General features: G+C 42.9%; 3 protein-coding genes across 5 annotated transcripts; 1 reads left to right on the top strand and 2 right to left on the bottom strand.

The window, feature by feature from the left end:
• Window positions 1-139: 139 nt before the first annotated feature.
• On the bottom strand, window positions 140-7649 carry tti1 (TELO2 interacting protein 1). Of its 2 annotated transcripts, none has more exons than XM_083521346.1 (8): window positions 7534-7649; window positions 3679-5995; window positions 3380-3570; window positions 2988-3194; window positions 2710-2850; window positions 2386-2590; window positions 1335-1422; window positions 140-1184 (listed from the first exon to the last, which is right to left on the bottom strand). In XM_083521346.1, the coding sequence occupies exons 2-8, from the start codon at window positions 5969-5971 to the stop codon at window positions 968-970; spliced, it is 3342 nt and encodes a 1113-aa protein (XP_083377472.1). In that variant the 5' UTR covers window positions 5972-5995; window positions 7534-7649; the 3' UTR covers window positions 140-967. The 2 variants fall into 2 exon arrangements, with proteins under 2 accessions (XP_083377472.1, XP_083377473.1); XM_083521347.1 differs by having other exon boundaries at window positions 2988-3145; window positions 3403-3570.
• rprd1b (regulation of nuclear pre-mRNA domain containing 1B) lies at window positions 7645-12320 on the top strand. 2 transcript variants are annotated; one of them, XM_083521418.1, is made up of 8 exons: window positions 7645-7940; window positions 8282-8554; window positions 8669-8798; window positions 8929-9068; window positions 9283-9404; window positions 9818-9944; window positions 10380-10555; window positions 11658-12320. In XM_083521418.1, exons 2-8 carry the CDS (start codon window positions 8404-8406, stop codon window positions 11805-11807), a joined length of 996 nt encoding a protein of 331 aa, XP_083377544.1. In that variant the 5' UTR covers window positions 7645-7940; window positions 8282-8403; the 3' UTR covers window positions 11808-12320. The 2 variants fall into 2 exon arrangements, with proteins under 2 accessions (XP_083377544.1, XP_083377543.1); XM_083521417.1 differs by having other exon boundaries at window positions 7649-7940; window positions 9818-9974.
• On the bottom strand, window positions 11972-22743 carry tgm2a (transglutaminase 2, C polypeptide A). Its single transcript, XM_083521380.1, has 13 exons — window positions 20988-22743; window positions 19134-19313; window positions 18226-18465; window positions 17996-18114; window positions 17026-17154; window positions 16737-16914; window positions 16500-16629; window positions 16310-16413; window positions 15049-15288; window positions 14679-14954; window positions 13803-13963; window positions 13558-13694; window positions 11972-13287 (listed from the first exon to the last, which is right to left on the bottom strand). Exons 1-13 carry the CDS (start codon window positions 20995-20997, stop codon window positions 13140-13142), a joined length of 2052 nt encoding a protein of 683 aa, XP_083377506.1. The 5' UTR covers window positions 20998-22743; the 3' UTR covers window positions 11972-13139.
• Between the last annotated feature and the right edge of the window lie 13 nt (window positions 22744-22756).

Genomic DNA, 22756 nt, shown 5'->3' with positions numbered 1-22756 from the left:
GCTAAAACATGCATTAAGATGTCAGGAGACACCTCAGAGCCCACACTGGTGCCGAGCACAGCCACGGTTGCCAAACACCAACACTCGCTCGCTCATAACACTCACACTGACGCTGTAAACAAACAAACAAAGACACGCAAAGGGTTGAGACGTTTATTCTAAAATGTACAAAGTATTAGCATTTATACACACAACATACGCTAATCCAGCTAACGCCTAAAGACCGTTTTTAGCTGGACGTCCCGTTAGCTTTCTTGAAAGCAGATTGGTTTTAAGCTAGCATGCTGCTAGCCATGTTAGCATGCCGCGGCAGGAGATCTGTGTTGCTACGAGTCCTGGGAATATTCAGTCTCGCATCACAACTTGTTTCTTGTTCCCCGATGCTGAATCCTGGATCTTGATTATTCAGAAGGTGTTGAGTTCACACAGGCAGCTCACACAGGCCAGTTCTCCATAATGAGAAGGTCTTCAGGAGGAAGGAATCTTCAGTATTCATTTTCCGTAACAACAAGCACTTCAGGAGAGAGGAGTCTCCAATGTCAGTTTTCCATAATGGGAAGGTCTTCAGGAGGGAGTCTACAGGGTCAGTTCTCCAAAACAGGAAGAGCTTTAAAAGGAAGGAGTCTTCAGTGTCAATTCCCTGTAACAGGAAGATCTTCAGGAGGGAGGAGTCTCAGGCATCAGTTCTCCAAAACGGGAAAGTCTTCAGGACAGAGGTAGTCATTATGCTAATTTAAACAAATCATGTTTGTTAATTTTATAAACGTGTCAATGTGGGTGCTGGAGGAGAAATAAAACACCTCAGGACATTTTTTTTCCAAAAAAATATTATTTAAAAAATTTATTTCATAAAATCTTTAAAGAATAATTTGGTGGTCTTTCAGTTCCATTCGGTTCTGTTTGTTTCGTAGTGATGATTTGAGACTCGATATTTAGCTCCATATCGTCCGATCCTGTGACTTCACGACTACCACTCCTGGTGCTGATGTATCTCCTGGTGCGGCTCGAGTTCCTGCAGCAGTGTGAGGACGTTGTGTGTGTATTCGTTCCTCGCTCGGCTCGTGCCGCTCGGCCTGACGGGGAACAGGAGGGCGTGAGGCGGCTCGTACGACGTGGGACAGAACCACTCGCTCAGCGTCAACCAGCACGAGTCCGGGTCCAGCTGCATCACGTGTCGGAAAACACTGAGGGGGAAAGAAAGAAATATATGCAGATCAGTCAGGGTTTATTTAAAGCAGGCTAAATAATTACTAGCAGTCTCTGTAGTGTGTGTGTGTGTGTGTGTGTGTGTGTGTGTGTGTGTGTGTGTGTGTAAAGAAAATGGACTTGGTTACCTGAGGCAGGCTTCCTGCAATCTGATTGGTTGTCTGACGCTTAGGTAAGGAAGACAGGCCTCTAAGATACGATCTAGATCCGAATCCACTGCACGCGCACGCGCGCGCACACACACACACACACACACACACACACACACAAATACAGTTATATATTTTTTAAAGTAATAAAAACATAAAGTTCATTTTAATACTTTAAATACAGAACAAAAAGCCTGACTCAAGCGCAACGTCAATCGGCGAGGACGCGCGAGACGAGTCTTTTCCCAGAGGAGACACTTCCCGTTAATCTTGGACTTAGATAACGAGCGTGCTAATCGTACAGTCAAATTTAATTAAAACGCGCCATTTCCCACTTCACACACACACAAGACACACACACACACACACGACTTGGAAGTGTTTTCGATACGACAGAAATATCACGATACAGTTCTACAATACTTAATAAAAATTAATCGGAATGAACGAGTCTGTAACTTTTCACTATTCTATGAGCTGAAACTGTGAACACACTTTTTTTACACACACACTGAGTTTTAAAAGCCGCCCACACATTGACCTCCTGCCCTCAGCTCATCTCAGCCACTCGGGCCGGCCGGCGTACCGTAGCACCTTCACTCCGTCAAAAGAAAAGAAACCCGACATCTCCGGAGGTCAGAAATTTTAATTCATTACGGAAGCCTCCGGTAAACATCTTATTCCTCGGCTGGCTCCAGGTCACTTCACTGAGATGCTTCTCCTTGTCTCCAACTTCTAATCTCTCACAGATCGAACCTTGTGTTCGTCTGAGGGAACACCTGGGGAATGGGTGTGTGTGTGTGTGTGTGTGTGTGTGTGTGTGTGTTTGTGTGAGACATTAAAATGCAGAGGCAATGTTCACTGCAGCTGTACTGAGCTTTAGTTCAGCAGCGATGCAAGTCTGCCATCTAGTGGATCAATGACATTACTGCAGCTGGAATAAAATTTACAACTGTTTTCTGATCATTAAAATAATATTTATGAGGCCAGGTCTGACGTTCCTGAAGGCCACGCCCCCTTCACGTCTTACCCAGGTCAAGGCGCACACACAGAGGTCCGAGTCCCTGTAGCACGGCCAGCTGCAGCTTGTATGCAAGTGTGTGTGTGTATACGGGACCGGCGCGAGCGCTCGTCTCAGCCTGGCGTGAAAGCGCTGATGTGAGCCGGGGCAGGACCTCTTTAGAGACTCGCTTCCTCAGGAAGTCACCACACGTCTCACCCAACATACACAGCACCTACAGAGAGAGAAAGTGTATAGATTACAACATTACACACGTTTTTACAACACACACACACACACACACACACACACACACACACACACACACACACACACACACACACACTTTTGTACCCTAAAAGCTCGGGGGATTGCGAGCGGGTCATCATTGGTAAGTCGCTGAAGAAGAGCAGGCCAGCAGCGGTGCACCATGGGTAAAAGCTCATTCTCCATCTCACACAATACAGTCACACACAGCTCTACAATGTTCAACACCTGCAAACACAAACACACACTTATTCCACAAATATCACTACAATTAGTTAAAAGAACCAACACCTAATCACCAATCAGAATCCAGAACTGATAAGCGCTTGGGTTTGCTGTTCTTTGACTGTTGTTCTGTTCGCTACCTTCAATCGGACTCCCATGTTGGGGTGAGACAGCAGGTGAATGCAGCGCTCCATCACATCTTTCGTGAGAGACACGTGCAAGGGCAGTTCCGGTTTCACGTCAGGACCTTCCTCTCCTTCGTCCTCTTCTTCTTTCAGCTCAGTAGCAGCGGGCGTTTCTGTAAACATCACGGCACACACATCTTCGTATGTTACAATTAAACGGCGCTAACGTGCTGGTGTTGTATCTTGGATCTATCAGCTTCGATAACAAACAAACATAAATAAAAATTGTAAACTGTGTTGGATAAGCAGGTGATGCCTTAAGAGAAACTAACAAATCGATGAATACATGAAGTAAAAATAAAAAATAAAGTAGACGAGATAAACCGGAAGATAAGTTAAAAATATACAAAGATGAATAGAGGACTGTCACCTGACTCCGCCCCCTCCTCCTCCTCTACGCCGATGCCATCAGCCAGGTCCTTCTGCTTTCTGTAATCCAACAAAAACTGGTGAAGATTTAGTGCCTCAGGAGTCTGGGTGTTTCCTCTGGCTATGGAAGTCTTACTTCGGTTTGCAGTGCTGGTGTTAAACCACCTCACTGCAGTACAAGACGAGAGATTGCGTGATTTTTGACAGATACCCGTAAGATGATGTGTATATTACAGGGTAAAGGTTTGGGAATGTTTCTAAGATAATTCCCACTCACCCAGTGCCTTCATCAGTGAATGCAGGACCGCACAGAACTGCCCTGACCTCTGGTCATAACTCAAATCCAGAGCCGTTAGAACGTCCTGCACCACGTCAGCCACTAGGGGGAGCAAGGCAGCATCAGAATGAGCAAACATGACGGCGAGGACTCGCGGGGCATGAGGGTGAATGCTGGGTCTGTTTAGATTAAGGGAGACGTCGTTCAAAAGGTAGTCTGCGTTCCTGATCACCAGCTCCTTGGGCGAGTCGTAATCGCAAGCCACGCAAATGTCGTGCAAGGTGCAGAGAGCCGATTGGCTGACGAGCAGAGAAGTATCCCCCGCTTTCTCCAGCACCGGGTACAGAGATGTCATCAGAAGCAGGCGGAAATCTGAGCCTAGTGCTAACGCAAACGAGCTGATCCCTTCCAGCTGGATGCAGATCTGCCAGATGTTGCTGTTCAGTTGGTGAAGCGTTGGATCTTTGGAACTGAAGCTTGGGGCAAGTTGGTTTTCATCAGCTCTGCTTAAAATAGACGAGACTGCAGAATGATGTTTCTCCTGTGCGTCTTCTTTTTCCGAGTCATCCATCACAGAGGCGAGGTGCCAGTTATTCAAACTGATGTACTCCTCAATAATGGAAGCGATCACACTTTTCAGGTCGTCGTGACTTCCTCTGGAAACCTCTGAACCGTCCTCATTTTCCAACCCGACTCCTGCTGCCCCGCTAATGACCTCATTGAGCACCAGGGCCGCTTGTTTGCGATACACCGACGACTCCTTGTAGAGCTCCAAGAAGTGGTCCACCAGTAAATAAAGATTTCCGTAGCGCCCAAGCATCCGGCATACCTGCTTTAACACCAAGAAGATCTTGTCGTCTGTGAAATAAAGAAAGTACTTTCTCTGGTGCTGCACTTCAGGAGCATCAGGTGCCAAGTCAGATAACGGTGCAAAACTCTTTTCCTCTACAATCCTGACATCCGAGACATCCAACTCAAGCACCTGCATTAATGCTTTAGAGATTCGCTCAAGGTGAACTGCGGACCTCAAGACAAAATCCACTTGAGGGCCGAGAATCTTCAGGTACCCCAAAAAGACGGTGAGGGTAAACAGCTTGCGGTTGTCGTCCGTCGTTCTCATGAGGCGAGGCAGAGAAGATGCCAGGCTGTGCAAGTTTTCAGACAGGACGTCATTTAAGGCTTGGCCTCCTGTAGCTTGGTTTCTTGTAGACACTTCAGCAAGTACTTCTGAGCACCGCTCTTTAACTCGAGGTTCCTCATCATTTACTGCGCCAATTAAAGCATCTAGGAGATGGCCAATGCATTCGGGTAAAGATTTGCTGCACCGGGTAAGAAGGTGATCTGACAGATTGACCAGTTCCAATCGTACCCTCCAGTGTGGGTGCCCTGCGGTATAAGAGATCACTTTCTGCAGTGCCAGGGCAAGTCTTTTCGAAGTAGACTTGCTCCAAGAAGGAGTCCTTTTCACCACCAGGTCTCCAATCCTTCCCAACTCGAGTGATTCTGCACTCGCAGTGCTGTTATTCTGAAGCTGTGTGTCTGCCATAACTAAACCCACTGTGGTGTACAAAACCCTCATGGCTTTCACTGTTACCATGTGTCCTTGTCTCACGTCTCCGCTAATCACAAGACTCAGAGATCGAGTGATTCCCGGCAGGAACGACGCCAGTGTATTTCCAAGCAAGATTCTTTCCCCTTCGTCCGCTTCTACGTGCGTTCGTTCGCAGTCGCACTGCAGGAACAGAGACAGGAGGCACCTCAACGCTGATGCCTGCACTTCTCTCGCTTTCTCTTGCTCTGCCAAAGCCAGGAACAAAGACACAGCGGCTCCTAGTCCTGGAAGCATCGCAGGCTTGTACATACTGAACACCACGTCTCCATACGCAGAATGCATGAGAGCATTCAGACATCGCAGCACTGATAACTTCAGCTCCTCTGAGGACGGAGCGGGCTTTCCGGGGTCATTCGGCAAGCAGATACAAAGGCAAAGCTCAGAAAAAAGATCCCGTAGAGATTCCCAGTTCTGGATACAAGTCGTCTGCAGAACATAGGTCATGGCATCCATGACGGCTTGCACAATGCCCTCTCGCTTGGCCCCAGGCATCTTGAGGACAAAGCGGAGAGGGAAGAGTACATAATCCTGGAACAGCTGGAGGACTCCATCGCTAACACAACGCAGGTGGCCGTTTAGAGCCTCGATATTGGACAGGGTGGGCTCTTTTGTCAGTAAGACGCAGGAGGGCCGCAGATAAGCGAACGCAATCTTTGGGTCATTGATCTGATGGTCGGCCATCCTCCATAAGCGAACTGATTAAACCTACAAGATAACGAATCACCAGTTTATAATTAATAGTCGTCAGACAGTCAGAGTATTAACAACGCTGCATCGCACTGAAGTGCATAACTGCTATAGACGACCGAAACGGGTAAAAACAGCCTCCTAAAAATCTCCATAAAGTCCAAATCATCACTTTGTAAAGAAAGAAGCAAACTTTATTCACAGTTCCCCAACGACAGATAAGACGAAAACAAGCCTTGGTGACATAACGATATAACACTAATACTGTGATATAGCGCATTCTGGTTTTATTAAAAACAGACTGAAAGAGTTAATTAACATTAATTTAATACTGAGATTTGATACATATTGTGTGTCGGAAAAACGCCTTCAGTCATAATATCTACATGGCAGATGCTCTTATTCAGAGCGATGTTACCAAGCTGGGGTCAGACCGCAGAGTCAGCCATGAAACACAGAGGGTTAAGGGCCTTGCTCAAGGGCCAGAGAGAGGCAGCTTGGCGATCCTGGGGCATGAACCCCCGCCCTTCTGATCAGTAATTTAGAACTACCACCGTCTGAGCTACCACTTGCACATCCTGACTGTGAAAGTCAACAAAATGTAAATACAATCAAAATAAAAACTTTTTGATTGGGGTGTTTGGGCACCCCCGCTTTAGAGAAAGCCCCGCCCCATTTATGCAGAGCAGAGCATTTCATTGGACGAAATCTAGACGAGTACTGGATGAGTCACTCAAACCTTTATAATCATTTTACTGTCAATAACATGTCATAAACCTTGAATACACTTTTTGTGTAATATTATATATATATATATATATACAGTACAGACCAAAAGTTTGGACACACCTTCTCATTCAAAGAGTTTTCTTTATTTTCATGACTATGAAAATTGTAGATTCACACTGAAGGCATCAAAACTATGAATGAACACATGTGGAATTATATATGGAATTATATACATAACAAAAAAGTGTAAAACAACTGAAAAATGTCATATTGTAGGTTCTTCAAAGTAGCCACCTTTTGCTTTGATTACTGCTTTGCACACTCTTGGCATTCTCTTGATGAGCTTCAAGAGGTAGTCACCTGAAATGGTCTTCCAACAGTCTTGAAGGAGTTCCCCGAGAGATGCTTGGCACTTGTTGGCCCTTTTGCCTTCACTCTGCGGTCCAGCTCACCCCTAAACCATCTCGATTGGGTTCAGGTCCGGTGACTGTGGAGGCCAGGTCATCTGGCGCAGCACCCCATCACTCTACTTCTTGGTCAAATAGCCCTTGATGCCTTCAGTGTGACTCTACAATTTTCATAGTCATGAAAATAAAGAAAACTCTTTGAATGAGAAGGTGTGTCCAAACTTTTGGTCTGTACTGTATATATATATATATATATATATATATATATATATATATATATATAAACACACACTGTCCTTGTCCCTGTAAAACACTAAGACACGTGGACACAAGCTTCTAAAACAGCAACAACACATTTTTATTTAAAATTCCTCAGTATTTATAAACAACACATCCGAATCATAACCAGCACTAATTTACCTTCAGTCCATCGTGATCATGCGACCACAGAGAGATTTCATTATTCCTTCCGTGCCGTGGAACAGAAAACAATTCCATCACTCGCTCGGAAGCGCGGTGTCGCTTTGGTGTTGACGTCATCAACACGCGACGCGACGCGAATTCCGTGTGTTTGTTTACCCAGGCAGTGCGCGTTTGCGATCCGAAATGTGGGTTTCTGCTACACAATAAGCGCCTCAGCGACACTTCATAAAGTACAGGGTAAAGCCTACATTTGTTTGCGACTTGTAGCTTAAGAACCTGAAAGAGCAAATATATAATTGATAATTTCCGGACGCAAAGTGGACAAACTCCACACCGGCCATCTTTGCTAACTTGGCTAGTTCTCTTTGCTAGCTGGAAAAACTCTCGTGGTCCCCATTGAAAAGGTAAGCTGCTGTCAAAATCGATAAATCTCAATGTTTCATGTGTTTTGTGTTACTTTGTGCATGGTGCAGTAACCAGGCGAATGTTAGAATGTGCACAATACATTACCTGGGGCTGAATTTCAATGACTTTAGAGCACACTATCCTGTGTAGTGCACTTCAACAAGTAAAAGGGGGCATTTGGGATTGTGCCAATCACTAAGGATTATCAGTAAGCACGTAATCCATCTGGGCCGGTACTTCTTTTTGAATTCATCCATAACCAGTGTAAATCTGTCTGTAATTGTGTAATTATCAATTATCTAGAACTTCAATGGGTGTGTTTTAATTCTCATATGTTCAGGTAAGCTTCAGATCTTCAAGCAAAGCCTATGTCCACCTGAGACATGTATTAACACCACGACTGAGATCTCAGGCCCAGAGATTCCCCCAGCTCGCGCTTGATTCTTGGCGTGTCCCGTCGCCATGTCGTCGTTTTCTGAGTCTGCGTTGGAGAAAAAGCTGTCTGAGCTGAGTAACTCGCAGCAGAGCGTTCAGACGTTGTCACTTTGGATCATTCACCACCGCAAACACTCAGGCGCCATCGTCCGTGTCTGGCATAAAGAGCTGAAAAAAGGTACGGGTTGATACTTATAAACTTACAGACTTATATATTTATATCGATACTATATTTGAAAAAAACCCTCCATGATATGTGATTAGAGATCTCTATTTTCTGCATGTTCTTCAGCAAAAAGCAGCCGGAAGCTGACCTTCCTTTACCTCGCCAATGATGTCATTCAGAACAGCAAGAAGAAAGGCCCCGAGTTCACACGGGATTTTGAAGGCGTCCTCGTCGATGCCTGTTCGCATGTAGCAAGGTCAGTTTGCTGCACCCCCACCATCCAACCCCCATGTTTGTGGTCAGGAAAGTCTGTTTTTTTTGCTCACAATTTGTCGTGTGTGTGTGTGTGTGTGTGTGTGTGTGTGTGTGTGTGTGTGTGTGTGTAGAGAAACAGATGAGAACTGCAGGAAGCACATGGTGAGGCTGCTGAACATCTGGCAGGAGCGTAGTCTCTACCGTGCCGATTTTATTCAGCAGCTCAAGCTGGCCATCGAGGACTCCAACAGCCCCAGACACAAAGCTGCAGGTTTGTATACACACACTTACACGCACACACACAGTGATGACGGTCGCGTCCACTTTATTGTGATTGGTAGACATATAAGCCACACCCCCTTACCGCGAGACTGACACATATGCCACACCCGCTTTCACTGGGACTCAAATGCACATAGGCCACGCCTCCTTTTGGTGGGCCTGACACACCAAGTTATGAATAGCAATTTTGTGTTTTGTTGCAGATGAGAAGAAGGGGATTAAAAGAACGTTCCATAAGGTTCAGGAAGAGGAAGAGGAAGATGACGACGACGATTACAGGGCTCAATATTCTCCCCATGAGGCGGACATCACCGGCCCACAGCTGGTATAAACACGTCATTCTGAGCAAAAAAATTTTATCGTACGCACATTTCCACAAACGTACTCAATCAGCATGACAATGCTCTTCATACATTTCATCTCATTATTATTATTATTATTATTATATCATTTATTATATTTGCTATATTATTCAATGCAATATGCCATGATGAAATGGGAGGAGCAACTTTGAGCGGTGGATTTAAGGAGGCCATCCCATAATATTACACAATATTAACATTCAGTTAAACAGTGACATTTTGTAAACATGACTGTGGATCAGACTCCATCGCCAAACAGCTGGATGTGGTTTGCTCCCAAAAATCGAACGGATGTTTTTGTGTGAGGATTTTTCTTTTTGAATGTCTCCTCACGTGTCCGGCTCGCCTGAATTGTGTGTCCGTGTTTTGGGGACAGACGGAGGAGCTGGTTAAAGCCCTGCAGGACCTGGAGAACGCCGCGTCCGGTGACGCCGCCGTGCGGCAGAAGATCGCCTCGCTGCCGCAGGAAGTGCAGGACGTCTCTCTGCTCGAGAAGATCACAGGTCAGGGCTCAGGAGATACCAATCGAGAGAGTATGTGTTATATCACGTCTGATATATTGGGTCAGATTTTGCTACACCAACATACAAATCAGATATAAAGCGAGAAATTAAACCAGAATAAAAACATTATTATGAAAAATCCTATTTTTTTTCATCTACAATTAAATGTGGTTTAAATATAAGCGATGTCTTTATATCCCCTGAGGTCCGCCTCCCCCCACCCCACCCCCCTCCCCCAGATGATAATGAGTCTATATAAATATTACATGACACTCCCCTGTCTGGTGATTAATGTGTGAGGAACAGAATTAGGAATATGGCTGATTTATTTAGAGCATGGATCTAGATTATTAGATCATCAGGACACTCAACATTAAAATCGTGGGTTCGTGTTTCCAGCATCTTTTACGTGTTTATTTTTTTGTCGATGTGCAGATAAGGAGGCGGCGGATAAGCTTTCGAAGACGGTGGATGAAGCGTGTCTGCTGCTGGCCGAGTACAACGGGAGACTGGCGGCCGAGCTGGAGGACCGCAGACAGCTGGCACGCATGCTCACCGAATACATCACCAGCCAGAAGGAGGCGCTAAGCGAGAGGGAGAAAAAACTCGAGGTACCACATGCTGTCAAGACGCGCCAGATAAAACACTCACACACATTTAGAGTCTAAACGGATTTATAAAGTAACTTAAACAATATGGCTGCCATCGAAAGCACACCCACAGGAGACACCCCCTGTATCAGGGGTCAGGCGCTTAACGTGTAAAAACCTTTAACGTGGCATAATGATAATAAAGCATATTATATACAGACACGCAGTTTGGTTGAGTCCTGTCTTTTGAAAACGCAGACTTATCGCAGTATGCCTCGGTAAGATGTTACAAGCTTGTCTGTACTTATGATGCTCTATTATTAATGTTTTGTTCCTCTTACACCACAACAATTAAAAGTTTTAATTCATTAACAAAACCCGTGTCTATAACGCTACGATGTTACTATGGAAACAATTTTTGAACACATCAGAATCAGAAAAGGTTTTATTGCCAGGTACAGCAAAGGGTTCCGCAAAGAGCACTTACTGGGAATTCGTCTTGATTTTAGGTACAAACGTAAACACAGATACAAAATGTGTACACAGTTTTTAAATAAACTATAATAAAAAACATGGGTCTTCAACCGGGGCCCCTAGAGGCTCTGTGGTGGTACTGCAGGGGGTCCGCTAGTTAATGTTGGAGCACAAATCATTTTTTGTTCAAAGAAAATTAACATGGGTAAAAACATAAAAGTTGGAATATTTAATTTAATTTCATTATTACATTAAAGTTCTATTCAAATTAAAGCAGACATTCATGTAAATGTATAGATCTTCATCTGATAGTAAAAGGAAAATGTATGAAACTGAAAATCTATTAAAATAAGACAACTGACAACTTTATAAATTGCGATTTTAATTGCAAAATGTTACGATGCACACATTTTTTTTGAAAGATTTTAAAAATATATAATAATATTATATAACTAGTGTCATATGATTTGGTTTCTATTAATATCAGTGGCTGTGTTTGACTGATTTGTATCAGGGGGTCCCTGCCCCATGTCTCTATCGTCAAAGGGGGTCCTTGAGCTGAAAAACATTAAGGACCCCCACTTTAACACGTTCTGACCAATCGGAATCCGGGAACCCCGCAAAATGATTTTTTTTCCCGGTGTTACAGGAGTACAAGCAGAAGCTGGCGCGGGTCACTCAGGTGCGTAAAGAGCTCAAGTCTCACATCCAGAGCTTGCCGGACCTGTCGCTCCTGCCCAACGTCACCGGAGGCCTGGCACCGCTGCCCTCGGCTGGAGATCTCTTCTCCACCGATTGATCCATCTTTCTCTCTTCATCCTCTGGACTCTGATTCCACCGTCACCAGCCGATCAGCTGATTTCAGGCCAAATCCTGTTCCTCTGGTTAAGTTTTTAGAAAAGAAAAAAAATCACCAATACAGCGAACGTGAACGTGACTCTGCTGTCTTCTCATTATTAGAGCTTTTTTTTTTTTTCCTTTTAGTTTTACTGCTTTGTGTGATTTGGCTTTATTTGCGTATTATTAACCCCATGAGGTGTCTGTGTGGCTTGCTTTTTTTGTTTGCTCAGTTATACAGACTAATTAGCTGAAATAAATGAAATAAACAGCGATATAACAGACCCTCGTCATCAGGTTCGGGCAGCACCAATTAGGACCCGGAGATACTCTTTCTTTTCAAAACGAAAAGAAGAAAAACCTGCATCCTTATTACCATCGTTTTTTGCTTTTCATCCTAACCAAGCAAACAGGACTGAAATACCCCGAGTTCATTTCGAGTGAACAGACAATAAAATCAGCTGCTGAAACCCAACGGCTTTCCGAGTTACTCGCATGTGAACACAATATGATGCAGCAGGATAAAGATAGCTGAAGGATTTATAACCTGATCATGTGTCAGGGATATTAATAGGATCTTAATCATCCTCCACTTTTTGTCCAGCTTTATCTACACTATATGAACAAAAGTATTAGGACACTCTTAATTTTTTCAGCTATTTTTCAGCTTCAGAAAACTGTGAGCACAAAGTTGGAGGCACCCAATTGTACAGGATTTCAGTGGATTGGGGGAAAGAAATTGTTCCAACATGATGATGCCCCTGTGCACAAAGCCAGCTCCATGAAGATGCATTCCATGGGTTGGAGTGGAAGATCTCCTGCTATAGAACCCTATTGAACCCCATTGTATGAATGTGAGCACTGACTGCACTCCAGGCCTCCTCACCTTCTCACATACATCAGTACGTGACTTTACTAACACCCTTGTGGCTGAATGAATCTCCACAAATCTCATAACAGTAAATAGGAGCTAAATGTGCACTGAGATGTTCAGAAAGTTTGATGGAATAATGAACATGCAATTAGACTTCTGTTTAGCGATTAGCTACAGGAAAGAGCTGTGATTGGCGAGTTTTTATGTTTTATATCTGTTATACCACAAAGATAAACAGCAAAATACGCATCGACTTATAGTAGCATATAATGTTATTGTAGTGATAAGTTGCACTATTATGTTATAGCAGCTATAAACGGTCATCCTTCTCAGTCCAAATTCTCTTTTTTCCTTACTTTTAACGAATAGGACGAAAATAACGTAGCATACACAAATCAGCTCAGCAACAAACGAAAGCTTTTATTCTTCGATTGTTATGTTCCTGTATCCGTGGACATTGTTTAGTTTATCAGACGAGAAGACGATGAGCAGTTTGCGTGTTCCTGAAGCCGTGGGCTTGAACTCGAGCTGGGCGGTAGCGAGCTCATCAGGTCCGACTGTTCCAACGCTGAAAAAAGAGAAACAGGGAGAAGGTTATAGATGGAAATGGCTGAAATAAAAATTGCATTGTGTGCATTTTGTTTTTAATCAAATGTTTGGCTGTAATTTTGCTCAGCGAGAGATCACAAGCTTCATGTGCCAATTTACAGATCAACTCGTTTCAGTACTGGCGTTTTAGGCACCCTGGACAGTTCCATCATGAAGAATCTCTTGCAAACAATGCAAGGGCTGTCAGAGCCGCTCACGTCTATGCGCTCACGTTGACACGTTAACCTACTCTTTAGTGATGGCCTCGCCGTCCGTCAGGTTGGCTCCGTGTAAAGAGAAGACACAATTTCTCAGTGATTCAGGCAAAGGATTCTGCAGAATTACATCAACCAAAACAGGCTGGCCTACTTTAGGATCGCTGAGAACCTGCAGAGAATCAGATGCACATTACTCATGATGTGGTTGATAAAATGCACTCGTCTTTGATTTAGAAAAAAACATATTTGGGTTGGTTTCTTTAGGATACGGAAATACCAGGATTATAATGGAAGGCCCTTCCAGTACAATGGTCTTCGTGGCTCTCTGTAACTCCTTGGTGTCCAAGTCGATAAGCAGAGCAACCAGTTTGATCATCCTGTCTTGAGTAATGACTTCTTTGTACTCTGAATATTTTAGGGAAAGTGTTCCCCTTCTTTCTGAAATGCAAATATGGGAATAGATTGGAATTGGGAGGTGGCATTCTATCGGCACACCATTGTTTCCACCTAAATTCGAGTAAACCAACAATGACATTGTTGCAAACGAAGCATCTGGCTACAAAGAATGGTTCTTATACGAGGTGGTATCAAAAAGTTTTGAGGCTCACTATGTTTACAAGGAAGATTTATCCAAGTTTCCACAATATCACCTTCAAAAAAGTCCCCCTGTTCAGCAATACATCGCCTCCCAGCGTTCCTGCCACTTCTGGAATGTGTCCTGGAAGTCTTCTTTTCAAAGCACGTCAAACACCTTCTGTCAAAACCCCCTTGGGATCTTCATTTTCTGGAAGAATCTGCCAAAAGGGTGGGTGCGAAAGTGAAATCAGGTTGACTGTTCTACGGTCATCATGCACATGTTGCTGCTTTTCGGGGGTTGAGATTTTTGAAGGTCTTCCTGATCTATCGTCGTCTTCCAGGGATGTTCTTCAGCTTTTGAAGCGTGCTCTTTGTTCTAACTTGCTGTCCCAGATGAAATCGCAGATGTGGTATGCACGTGGTCAGTATAGCACCAGTAGCACCATTAGTCTCTAGACTTTTTCATACCACTTCGTATGGAGGTAAATATATGTACTGACTGATCAGACTAATGGTTATCTCACTTCAGCTTCCTATAGGCAGATACCAGACAGGAAAGAAAATTATCCATGCTTACCCTCTGTTGGGTCCAGGATAATCTCACTGAGCTCTGTCAGGCCACACGTCTCCCCGAGTTTACCGTTATAGGACACTGCTTGAGCATAAAACATAAGGCGGCAGTTTTTCGGGGTGTCCGTGTTATTTACGACCTGTGCGAACACGTCGAAGTCCGAACCCATCATCATTTCAGGGCTCAGTTTGATCTTCACATGAAGGCCAGGCTCTTCCTCAGTCTGGATTAGCCGGTGTATGTGGTTGGCCTTCTCAAAAACCTGCCTCTCCTCTTCGGAACCTGCAAAGAATCAATGCTTATCATTTTCCAAGACCTCTGTGGTATTAGTTTGTTAGATTTGAGTATGGCTTCAACTCCAGGATATCAGCCTTACCTTCTGGGTATTTGTAGAGGTGCGTGATGTCTACTCTGTCATCTGTGCCCACTGCCTTTGTGCTGATGCACTGGCCGATGTGAGTAGCAGATCCTCCTACTTTTATTACTTTATCACTCAGGGTAATGTATTCCACCACATCTGCGTTTACCTCAGCATAAACAAACGGAGTGTCGTACTTTGCGCTCAGGTCGCCTTCCTTCACTGCTCTTACAGGAACTGGACCACAGCAGTGAACCCCTGATCAAACACAAGGAAAAGAACCAAACAGCTCCAGGTTCCCTGGTTCAATCCTTAACCTCTGGATAACTCCATGTAGGGTTCCCTAAATCTTTCCAGTTTCTTTTCACTTTTCCACCTTCCAGAAAAAATCTTGCTTCCAATTCTAAACTGCCCCCAGGTTTCAGTGAATGGAAGATGTGCAGGTGCGCATGGTGCTCTAGTCCAACATACGGGTGACCCCGAATAGTGAAAGAATTGATGCTTCGTTAGGAGGATCCTTATTTGTTTACCAGTCTCACAGTCACGACTATCAATCTCACATTTGAGTCTTTGCACGTGAGCATCATGCCATTTGGTTATATGGGGGTGAAAAATGTCTAATTTTAAAAAGAACTACCGGTTTTCTTCCACTAAATTAATATACAGCCTATTATGATAATGCTGTAAATAAAACTTTGAACAGAAACAAGCTTTAAATAATTTTTCATTTTAATGTGCAGGAATAAATCCAACCCCCCTGTGACAAGGTAATTAAGCACCAATGCCACTGCATCAATAACGGGCATGAAGATGGTTTTAACGCAGGTTGTTTTTGTGTTAATTTTGGTTGCCTCTAACTTTGGACACAAAGTGTTTGACTGTACACCTAATGCAGTCACTATTCAGGGGAGGCCAGCATTGAACTCAAACCAAAAGCAGGACCTCTCCAAAGCTCATCTGGGGAAGATATTGTGATGCTGTTCTCCATCTGGCTTCATGAATGTGATTTTAAGGAACTGGTAAGTTCACGATTCGACTATTAGTCGACTATACGCAAGACTTGACAATTCCGATTCCACAATGTAAATCTTTAGTCAGGGACATGCTTAGTCCAAAATGTTCTTCCATTCACCCATGCCTGGGGCAATTTAGAGAAAAACCTGGCTTGATGCAGAAATGGTACATGATTCCAGATAGACCAGAAGTCCAAAAATTCCCAAAATAAGCTTTGTATACTTCTGAGGATGATTTTATTAATTATATTAAAATAAAACTCTACCTTCACTTGTTTCCTGTGGCGTGGGATCACTGGCCTGCCAACCCTCATAACCCAGCCTGAGGTCAGGACGTGTCATCCAACTCTCCACCCATACATGGAAGTTCCTACACAGATGATGCAAGCATGAGATGATGAGTGGAAATATCCCAAATTTAGGAAAATACAAGTTTAATGTGTTGCCAAATCTCACCATATGGAGTCGTCACTTATATCCTCATCGATCTCGTTGTAATATCGCTCAACAAGCAGGTTGCTGTTTGTGTCATGAGCTGATTCGTAGTTGGTAATCACTCGACAAGGGATTCCTAGCACCCGGGACACTGCACACAACAACACGGTTCACCATGAGGGTGGTTGACTCCAATAGGTTGGTTGTCGTTGTTGCTAGGCCTAATGTTAATACACTGTCTGATACTGTTTTAATGACCTGAACATGCAACAGCAGCGAAAACCCAGCACTGTCCGTATCGCACTCCTGTGCAGTTCTGTCTGTTCCACTGGTGTAAAATAGCACCACTGTCAGTCCATGCAGTGGGTTTGACTCCATCCTCATAATCTCCTGACCAGTTCCCCACCAGAACACCAACATCATCATTGCTGTTCATCTGATCGCACAGAGATTGGACATTGATTAGTCATTATTATATGAAAATGTATTGGGTGACTTCACAATTCCAGGGTTAAAATAGGACCATGTTTTTTTGGTTGCTGCTCACCATGGCACTGATGACTCGGGTCACATAGACAGGGCTTCCCCGGTCTAAACAGTCCTGTCCTGGGTTTTCCAAATGCTTAGGGTTTTGATCCAACACTTTCAAACAGATATCCAGAATACCAGGCTCAAACTGCACAGTGACAGTAGACTTTTAATATTCATGGTTTCAGATGGTCTTCAATTATACATTTGGGCTGACCGATACAATTGTTCAGCTTTATTGTGCTGATTGGTCAGATTATTAGACACAATCTATTTGGTTGTATTTTTGGCTTCGTCTGGCTTCCAGAGCAGCTTGAATTCACCTAGAAATAAATTGAACCCTGCATCCCAAAGAAGGTCAAGAGGGTTACGATCTGGGGACTGACTTTGTTCCTGGAACCATGTCCTAATACAATATTGTCTGGAGATATTACTTTAGTCACATATTGCCTTAGTATGTGTTCTGATGATGGGAAATTAATGCGATGACTAACACATCTCCCCTAGGTCTCCTATAGCTGCAACAATTAATTGAGTTGAGATCAGTATTTATAGTAAGTAATTTTTTTATTTAATTCCTTAGTCCGCATAACCATTTTACTATGCTTCACATATATCAGTGATGTTAGGAAGCTGGATTCAGAGTGCAGGATCAGCTATGATACAGCACCCCTGGAGTGCAGAGGGTTAAGGGCCTTGCTCAAGAGCCCAGGAGTGGCAGCTTTGCAATACCAGCATTTAAACCCTCAACCCTAACCTTTACCCAAACCCTTCTAATCAGTAACCCAGAGCCTTAAGCATTGACCTTCCACTTTTCTTCTAAACTGGCAACTCTGTATAGTTTATTGTTATGACCCCTGCTTCCACGTTTGGTTCAAAGCATAGATATTATATTATGCCTCATAATGGCAATGTTTCCTGGAAACTCTAAATTTATATATATAGGTTTTTGAGGAAGAGGCTCTAAAATTGTGAGACTCCTGAGGTACCTGTCCAAAGGTCCATGGAAGTGTAGTGATGTGTTTGGGCTTTCCACGGTAGATGAGACCATCCTGAGACATGACGTACTCCTGTCTCTCAGCCTCACTCGGCAAATACACAGAATCTCCTGTGATAACCCACAGAGATAATTATCCTGCTGTTCAAACACTTTTAGGTCAATTTCATGTTACCATGGTTACATTTCTACCAAACCAAAAGTGTAACTATAATGTCTTACTCTTGCACCAGGGGTTAAAGAGCAGCACAAACTGGGCCAAGCTGACTTTCTGTACTTCCTTGCTGACCTGTTCGAGGCTGAGTTGATACAGCCCAATAGGGGCATCAGGGCGAGACCCAACAGTGAGCACTACACTGTTCTCAGATGCTAACGTTGCTGTCACGCTCCAGCGGACTTTGGATATAAATTTACTGAGTCCAAATTTGATAGCAGTATCTTCAAGTTCAGAGGTGTCTGGGCCTGAAAAAAACCCCATTCAAGTTAAATGTAATGTAAACTTTGCTAGATGTAGTTTCTTCAACCATAGTTTAATACTTATTTTGTTAACATATGCAGTGGTATCAAAAAAGTTTCAAGACTCGCTCTGTTTACAAGAAAGTACTTTATTTATCTACGTTTCCACACTATAACCTTTTAAATAGTCTCCTTGCACAGCATTACAGCGCTCCCAGTGTTCCTGCCACTTCTGGAATGTGTCCTAGAAGTCCCCTTTTGGAAGCTTGTCAGACACTTCCTGCGACTTGTGCTGGATCTCCACAATGGTTTCAAAACAGCGACCTTTGAGCCGTATCTTCATCTTCGGGAAGAATCTGCGAACTGCGAAGTCTGCAGGAGCCAAATCTGGCGAGTAGGGTGGGTGCAGAAGTGAGATCATGTTGTTTCACGTGTGAAGAGAGCTGGGTGACCGGGTGCCCACGTGGTCAAAACAGCTCCCGATGTACAAAGGGGCGATGTCTTTTGGCACACTGACTTATGAAGCTCCCTGTCACTGCATACAGCCATGTACTGCCATCTGTTGGCGTGTTGCAAAACTAGTCTTGAAACCTTTTGATACCGGCTTCTATGCTATAATATTAAACCAAGGTCTTTGTGTATTAAACTACATTCTACGAAAGTGATTGAGATACCTGTAGAGGTGATGAGGTTGATGTTGGTTCCAGGTTGAAAGTGTGAGCCGTCTTTTAAGTAAAGGGTGATGGTAAAGGTTTGACCTCTCCTTACAATCAGTCTGTCTGTACCATTCAGCGCCGTGTGGTGTTCAACATTGTTCACTGTACACTTCAAATCAACACGCTCGATCTCCAGTACTGTGAGGCCCACAGAAGTGTAAGATGGGCTAACACTTGCATTCCAGAACACTTACTTACTAGCATATATTTAGTCTGAACATGCTCAATGAGCCAAGGTTTGCACATGTGAGCACACTGTCACTTGTTAACAAGGATACTTGTACATTTGTCTCAAGTCAAGCCAAGAAGCATTTGTCATTTCTACCATATATAGCTGATGCAGTACACAGTGAAATGAGACAACGTTTCTCCAGAACCCTGGTGCTACATAAAACAACATAAAGTTACATAACAAAACACAGCTGAGGACTACAGTAAGTGTGCTAGTATACTCCATTTTTATGCCATTTGACTATGCTAGCATATTTACAGTACAAAACCTTATGCACCAATATTACTTTGACTACTAGCAAACAAGCACATGATGTACATGTATATACACTATATTGCCAAACGTATTGGGACACCTGCCATATGTGGTCCTTCTCCAAATTGTTACCAGAAGGCTGGAGGCACACAGTTCTATAGGGTGTCTTTGGATGTGGTAGCGTTACATTTTGCGTTCTTTGAACTTGAAAACCCAAACCTGTTCCAGCATGGCAATGCCCCTGTGCACAAAGCCAGCTCCATGAAGATCTGGTTTAAATGGTTTGGAGAGGAAGATCTTGAGGTTCTGAACACCTTTGGGATGAATTTTAACATTGACTGCAACCCCAGGCCGCCTAACCTACATTATTACCTGCCTTTACTAACACCCTTGTGGCTGAACGAATCTCCACAAAATCTAGTGGAACATCTTCCCAGAAGAGAAAAGCTCATTATAACAGCTAATGCAGACTGAATGTGGAATGAAATGTTCAGAATGAAGCACATAATACTCTTTTGTCCATATAGTGTATATTAGCATAAACCCCAGCCATTAGGGTTGCACAAGTCAGTGCACTCTTAGTGCCGGTCCCAAGCCCGGATAAATAGGGAGGGCTGCGTTAGGAAGGGCATCCAGCGTAAAACGTGCCAAATTGAACATGCGGATCATGAATACAGATGATCCGCTGTGGCGACCCCTAATGGGAGAAGCCGAAAGAAAGTTTTAGTGTATATTAGCATAAATTCACGTGAACTAGCATGGAAAAAGATTGTGTACAACAAACTAATTCTGAATGAAACAATGTCTTAACCTACCTGAATACTACCATCCTGGCCTATTTGTATAATATTTGCATATTTGAATACTTAATTAAACTGACCCAAACAATGTTTTGTACATGCTAGATAATTTATACTGTATATTATGATATGCTACTGCATCTGTCTGTCTGTTTGTGTGTCTGTCTGTCTGTCTGCCTTTCTGTTTGTCTACTACATTTTTGTTTGCTAGTAAAAAACCTAAATGACATACATTTTATTTTGCCCTTGTACAAGGTTACTGAATATTCACTAAATAATCAGTCATGTAAATGACATTTTCAGCTACAGGAACTAACACAATCTTTCTGATACAAGACAAAACGATGTTCTATTTAAACGAAATAGGAGCTGCTCCTCTGTGGAGGACGGACTTCACCTGGAGGTCCACCTTCAGTGTCTGATTCTGAAAGAGTTTCATGGAAGCGTGTCTTTTCTGCTCCATTTTCAAAGCTCTAGCACTTATAAAACCTGCTCTGTAAAAATGCCCAAGCGTTTTCACCTTACCGTGATCCATACTCCCTGTGTGTAAAGCTCGGCCTGCATGGAGGTGTGTGTGTGTGTGTGTGTGTGTGTGTGTGTGTGTGTGTGTGTGTGTGTGTGTGTGTGTGTGTGTGTGTGTGTGTGTGTGTGTGTGTCAGGCAGCAATGGCAGGGGTCACAAGAGGGTTATTTATGTCTTAGCTAATTTTACCATCGCACACCACCGTTAGATGTTTTTATTTATGGCAGCTATGGCCATGCAGGAATGAAGAACAGGAATATACATGATATGGACAAATGTTTGTGGACACCTGAGCATAGGATTGGTATGATCTTCTTTTTGAACATCCCATTTCACAAGAAGTCCCCATTTGCACTTATAATAGGCACCACTCTTCTGGGAAGATGTTCTTCTGGATTTAATGGAAATTTGTGTGAGATTCATTCAGCTACAAGGGTGTTAGTAAAGTCAGGTACTGATGTAGGAGAGGTGAGGAGGCCTGGGGTGCAGTCAGCGTTCCAACAGTAGGATATCTTCCACTCGAACCCATGGAAAGCAGATCTTCATGGAGCTGAATTTGTGCACAGGAACATTGTCATGCTGGAACAGGTTTGGGTTTCTCAGTTCAAGTAAGGGGAGAATTTCACGTGAATGCATACAAAGACATCCAATACACAAATGGATGAAAAGGTTAGAAAGTGTACAGATTGTGTAACAGACAAACACTTTTTACCTGTTCTGGTGTTCCTGCTGCTCAATGTCTCATCAGCAAACAATATAGAAATGTTTAACAAGTGTACAGTATGTTGAAGCGATGTTGTACTGAGGAAACATTCTTAGACCAGGTAACTGTTACATCATCAAATTGAACTTAAAATTTCCATGTGGATAATTGAGAAACTTTTACTTGTTCATCTTGACTTAACGTGTGATGTCTAAATGGCTTCATTTATTAAATTTTTTTTTAAAAATAAAATAAACAAGCTGTAGCACATATTCATGAATATAAAGAAACAAAAAAAATAACTCATTTTCCCAATAACACAATTTTATTTTTTTTTTAGAATTTTTATAAAGATATATTTTGACTTTATTATTGTAGTAATATTGAGGAAATAAATGTGATCGTGTTCAGCACCTCTATTTAATTATACACATGCAGAAAATTATGCTATACAAGGTTAATTTACACTGCTTTTTTATTTGTATTTTTTTATTCCAATAAAAAAAAGGTTTTTAAAAAATAGTTGCTGCGTCATAAAATGCGTCGACATATACTACAGGCTTTGTTTGGAAAAAAAATATACAGTGTTCGTGAAACAGTACTTCCATTTGTACAGTGTTTACTCGGTGAGAAAAGCTTTTCCAGCATTAAATACGATAGTAGGGTATGATTGAATATGAATTATAATAATTTATATATAAATTAATATTATTGCACTAAATTAACATATACATTTCAGACATTTCCCCACTGTGGGACGGATAAAGGTATATCTTATCTTAATCAATGCTTTTTGTTGTTTAAAAGTGTGAAAATTCATTCGTTGTTTTTGCCTATGATGGTGTCATGTACGACGAATTGATATTACATGTAACATTTACAGTATCAATTCCGCATGGATGCAAACAGGATGCAATTGAGCGAATGCAGACTTCTAATAAGGGAAAGGTACTTCAGGTCTGCTGTTTGTTTTTGTATTCTTGTGTGTGACATATTCGGTAGAAGAATTTAGATTTAACATGCATTTTTATCTTAACAAATTTAAATAAAAGAAATTTTTATGTGAGGC

The sequence above is a fragment of the Silurus aristotelis genome (assembly GCF_946808225.1).
Source record: "Silurus aristotelis genome assembly, chromosome: 19".
Lineage (NCBI taxonomy): Eukaryota > Metazoa > Chordata > Actinopteri > Siluriformes > Siluridae > Silurus > Silurus aristotelis.
This window is presented reverse-complemented; position numbering and strand designations above follow the sequence as displayed.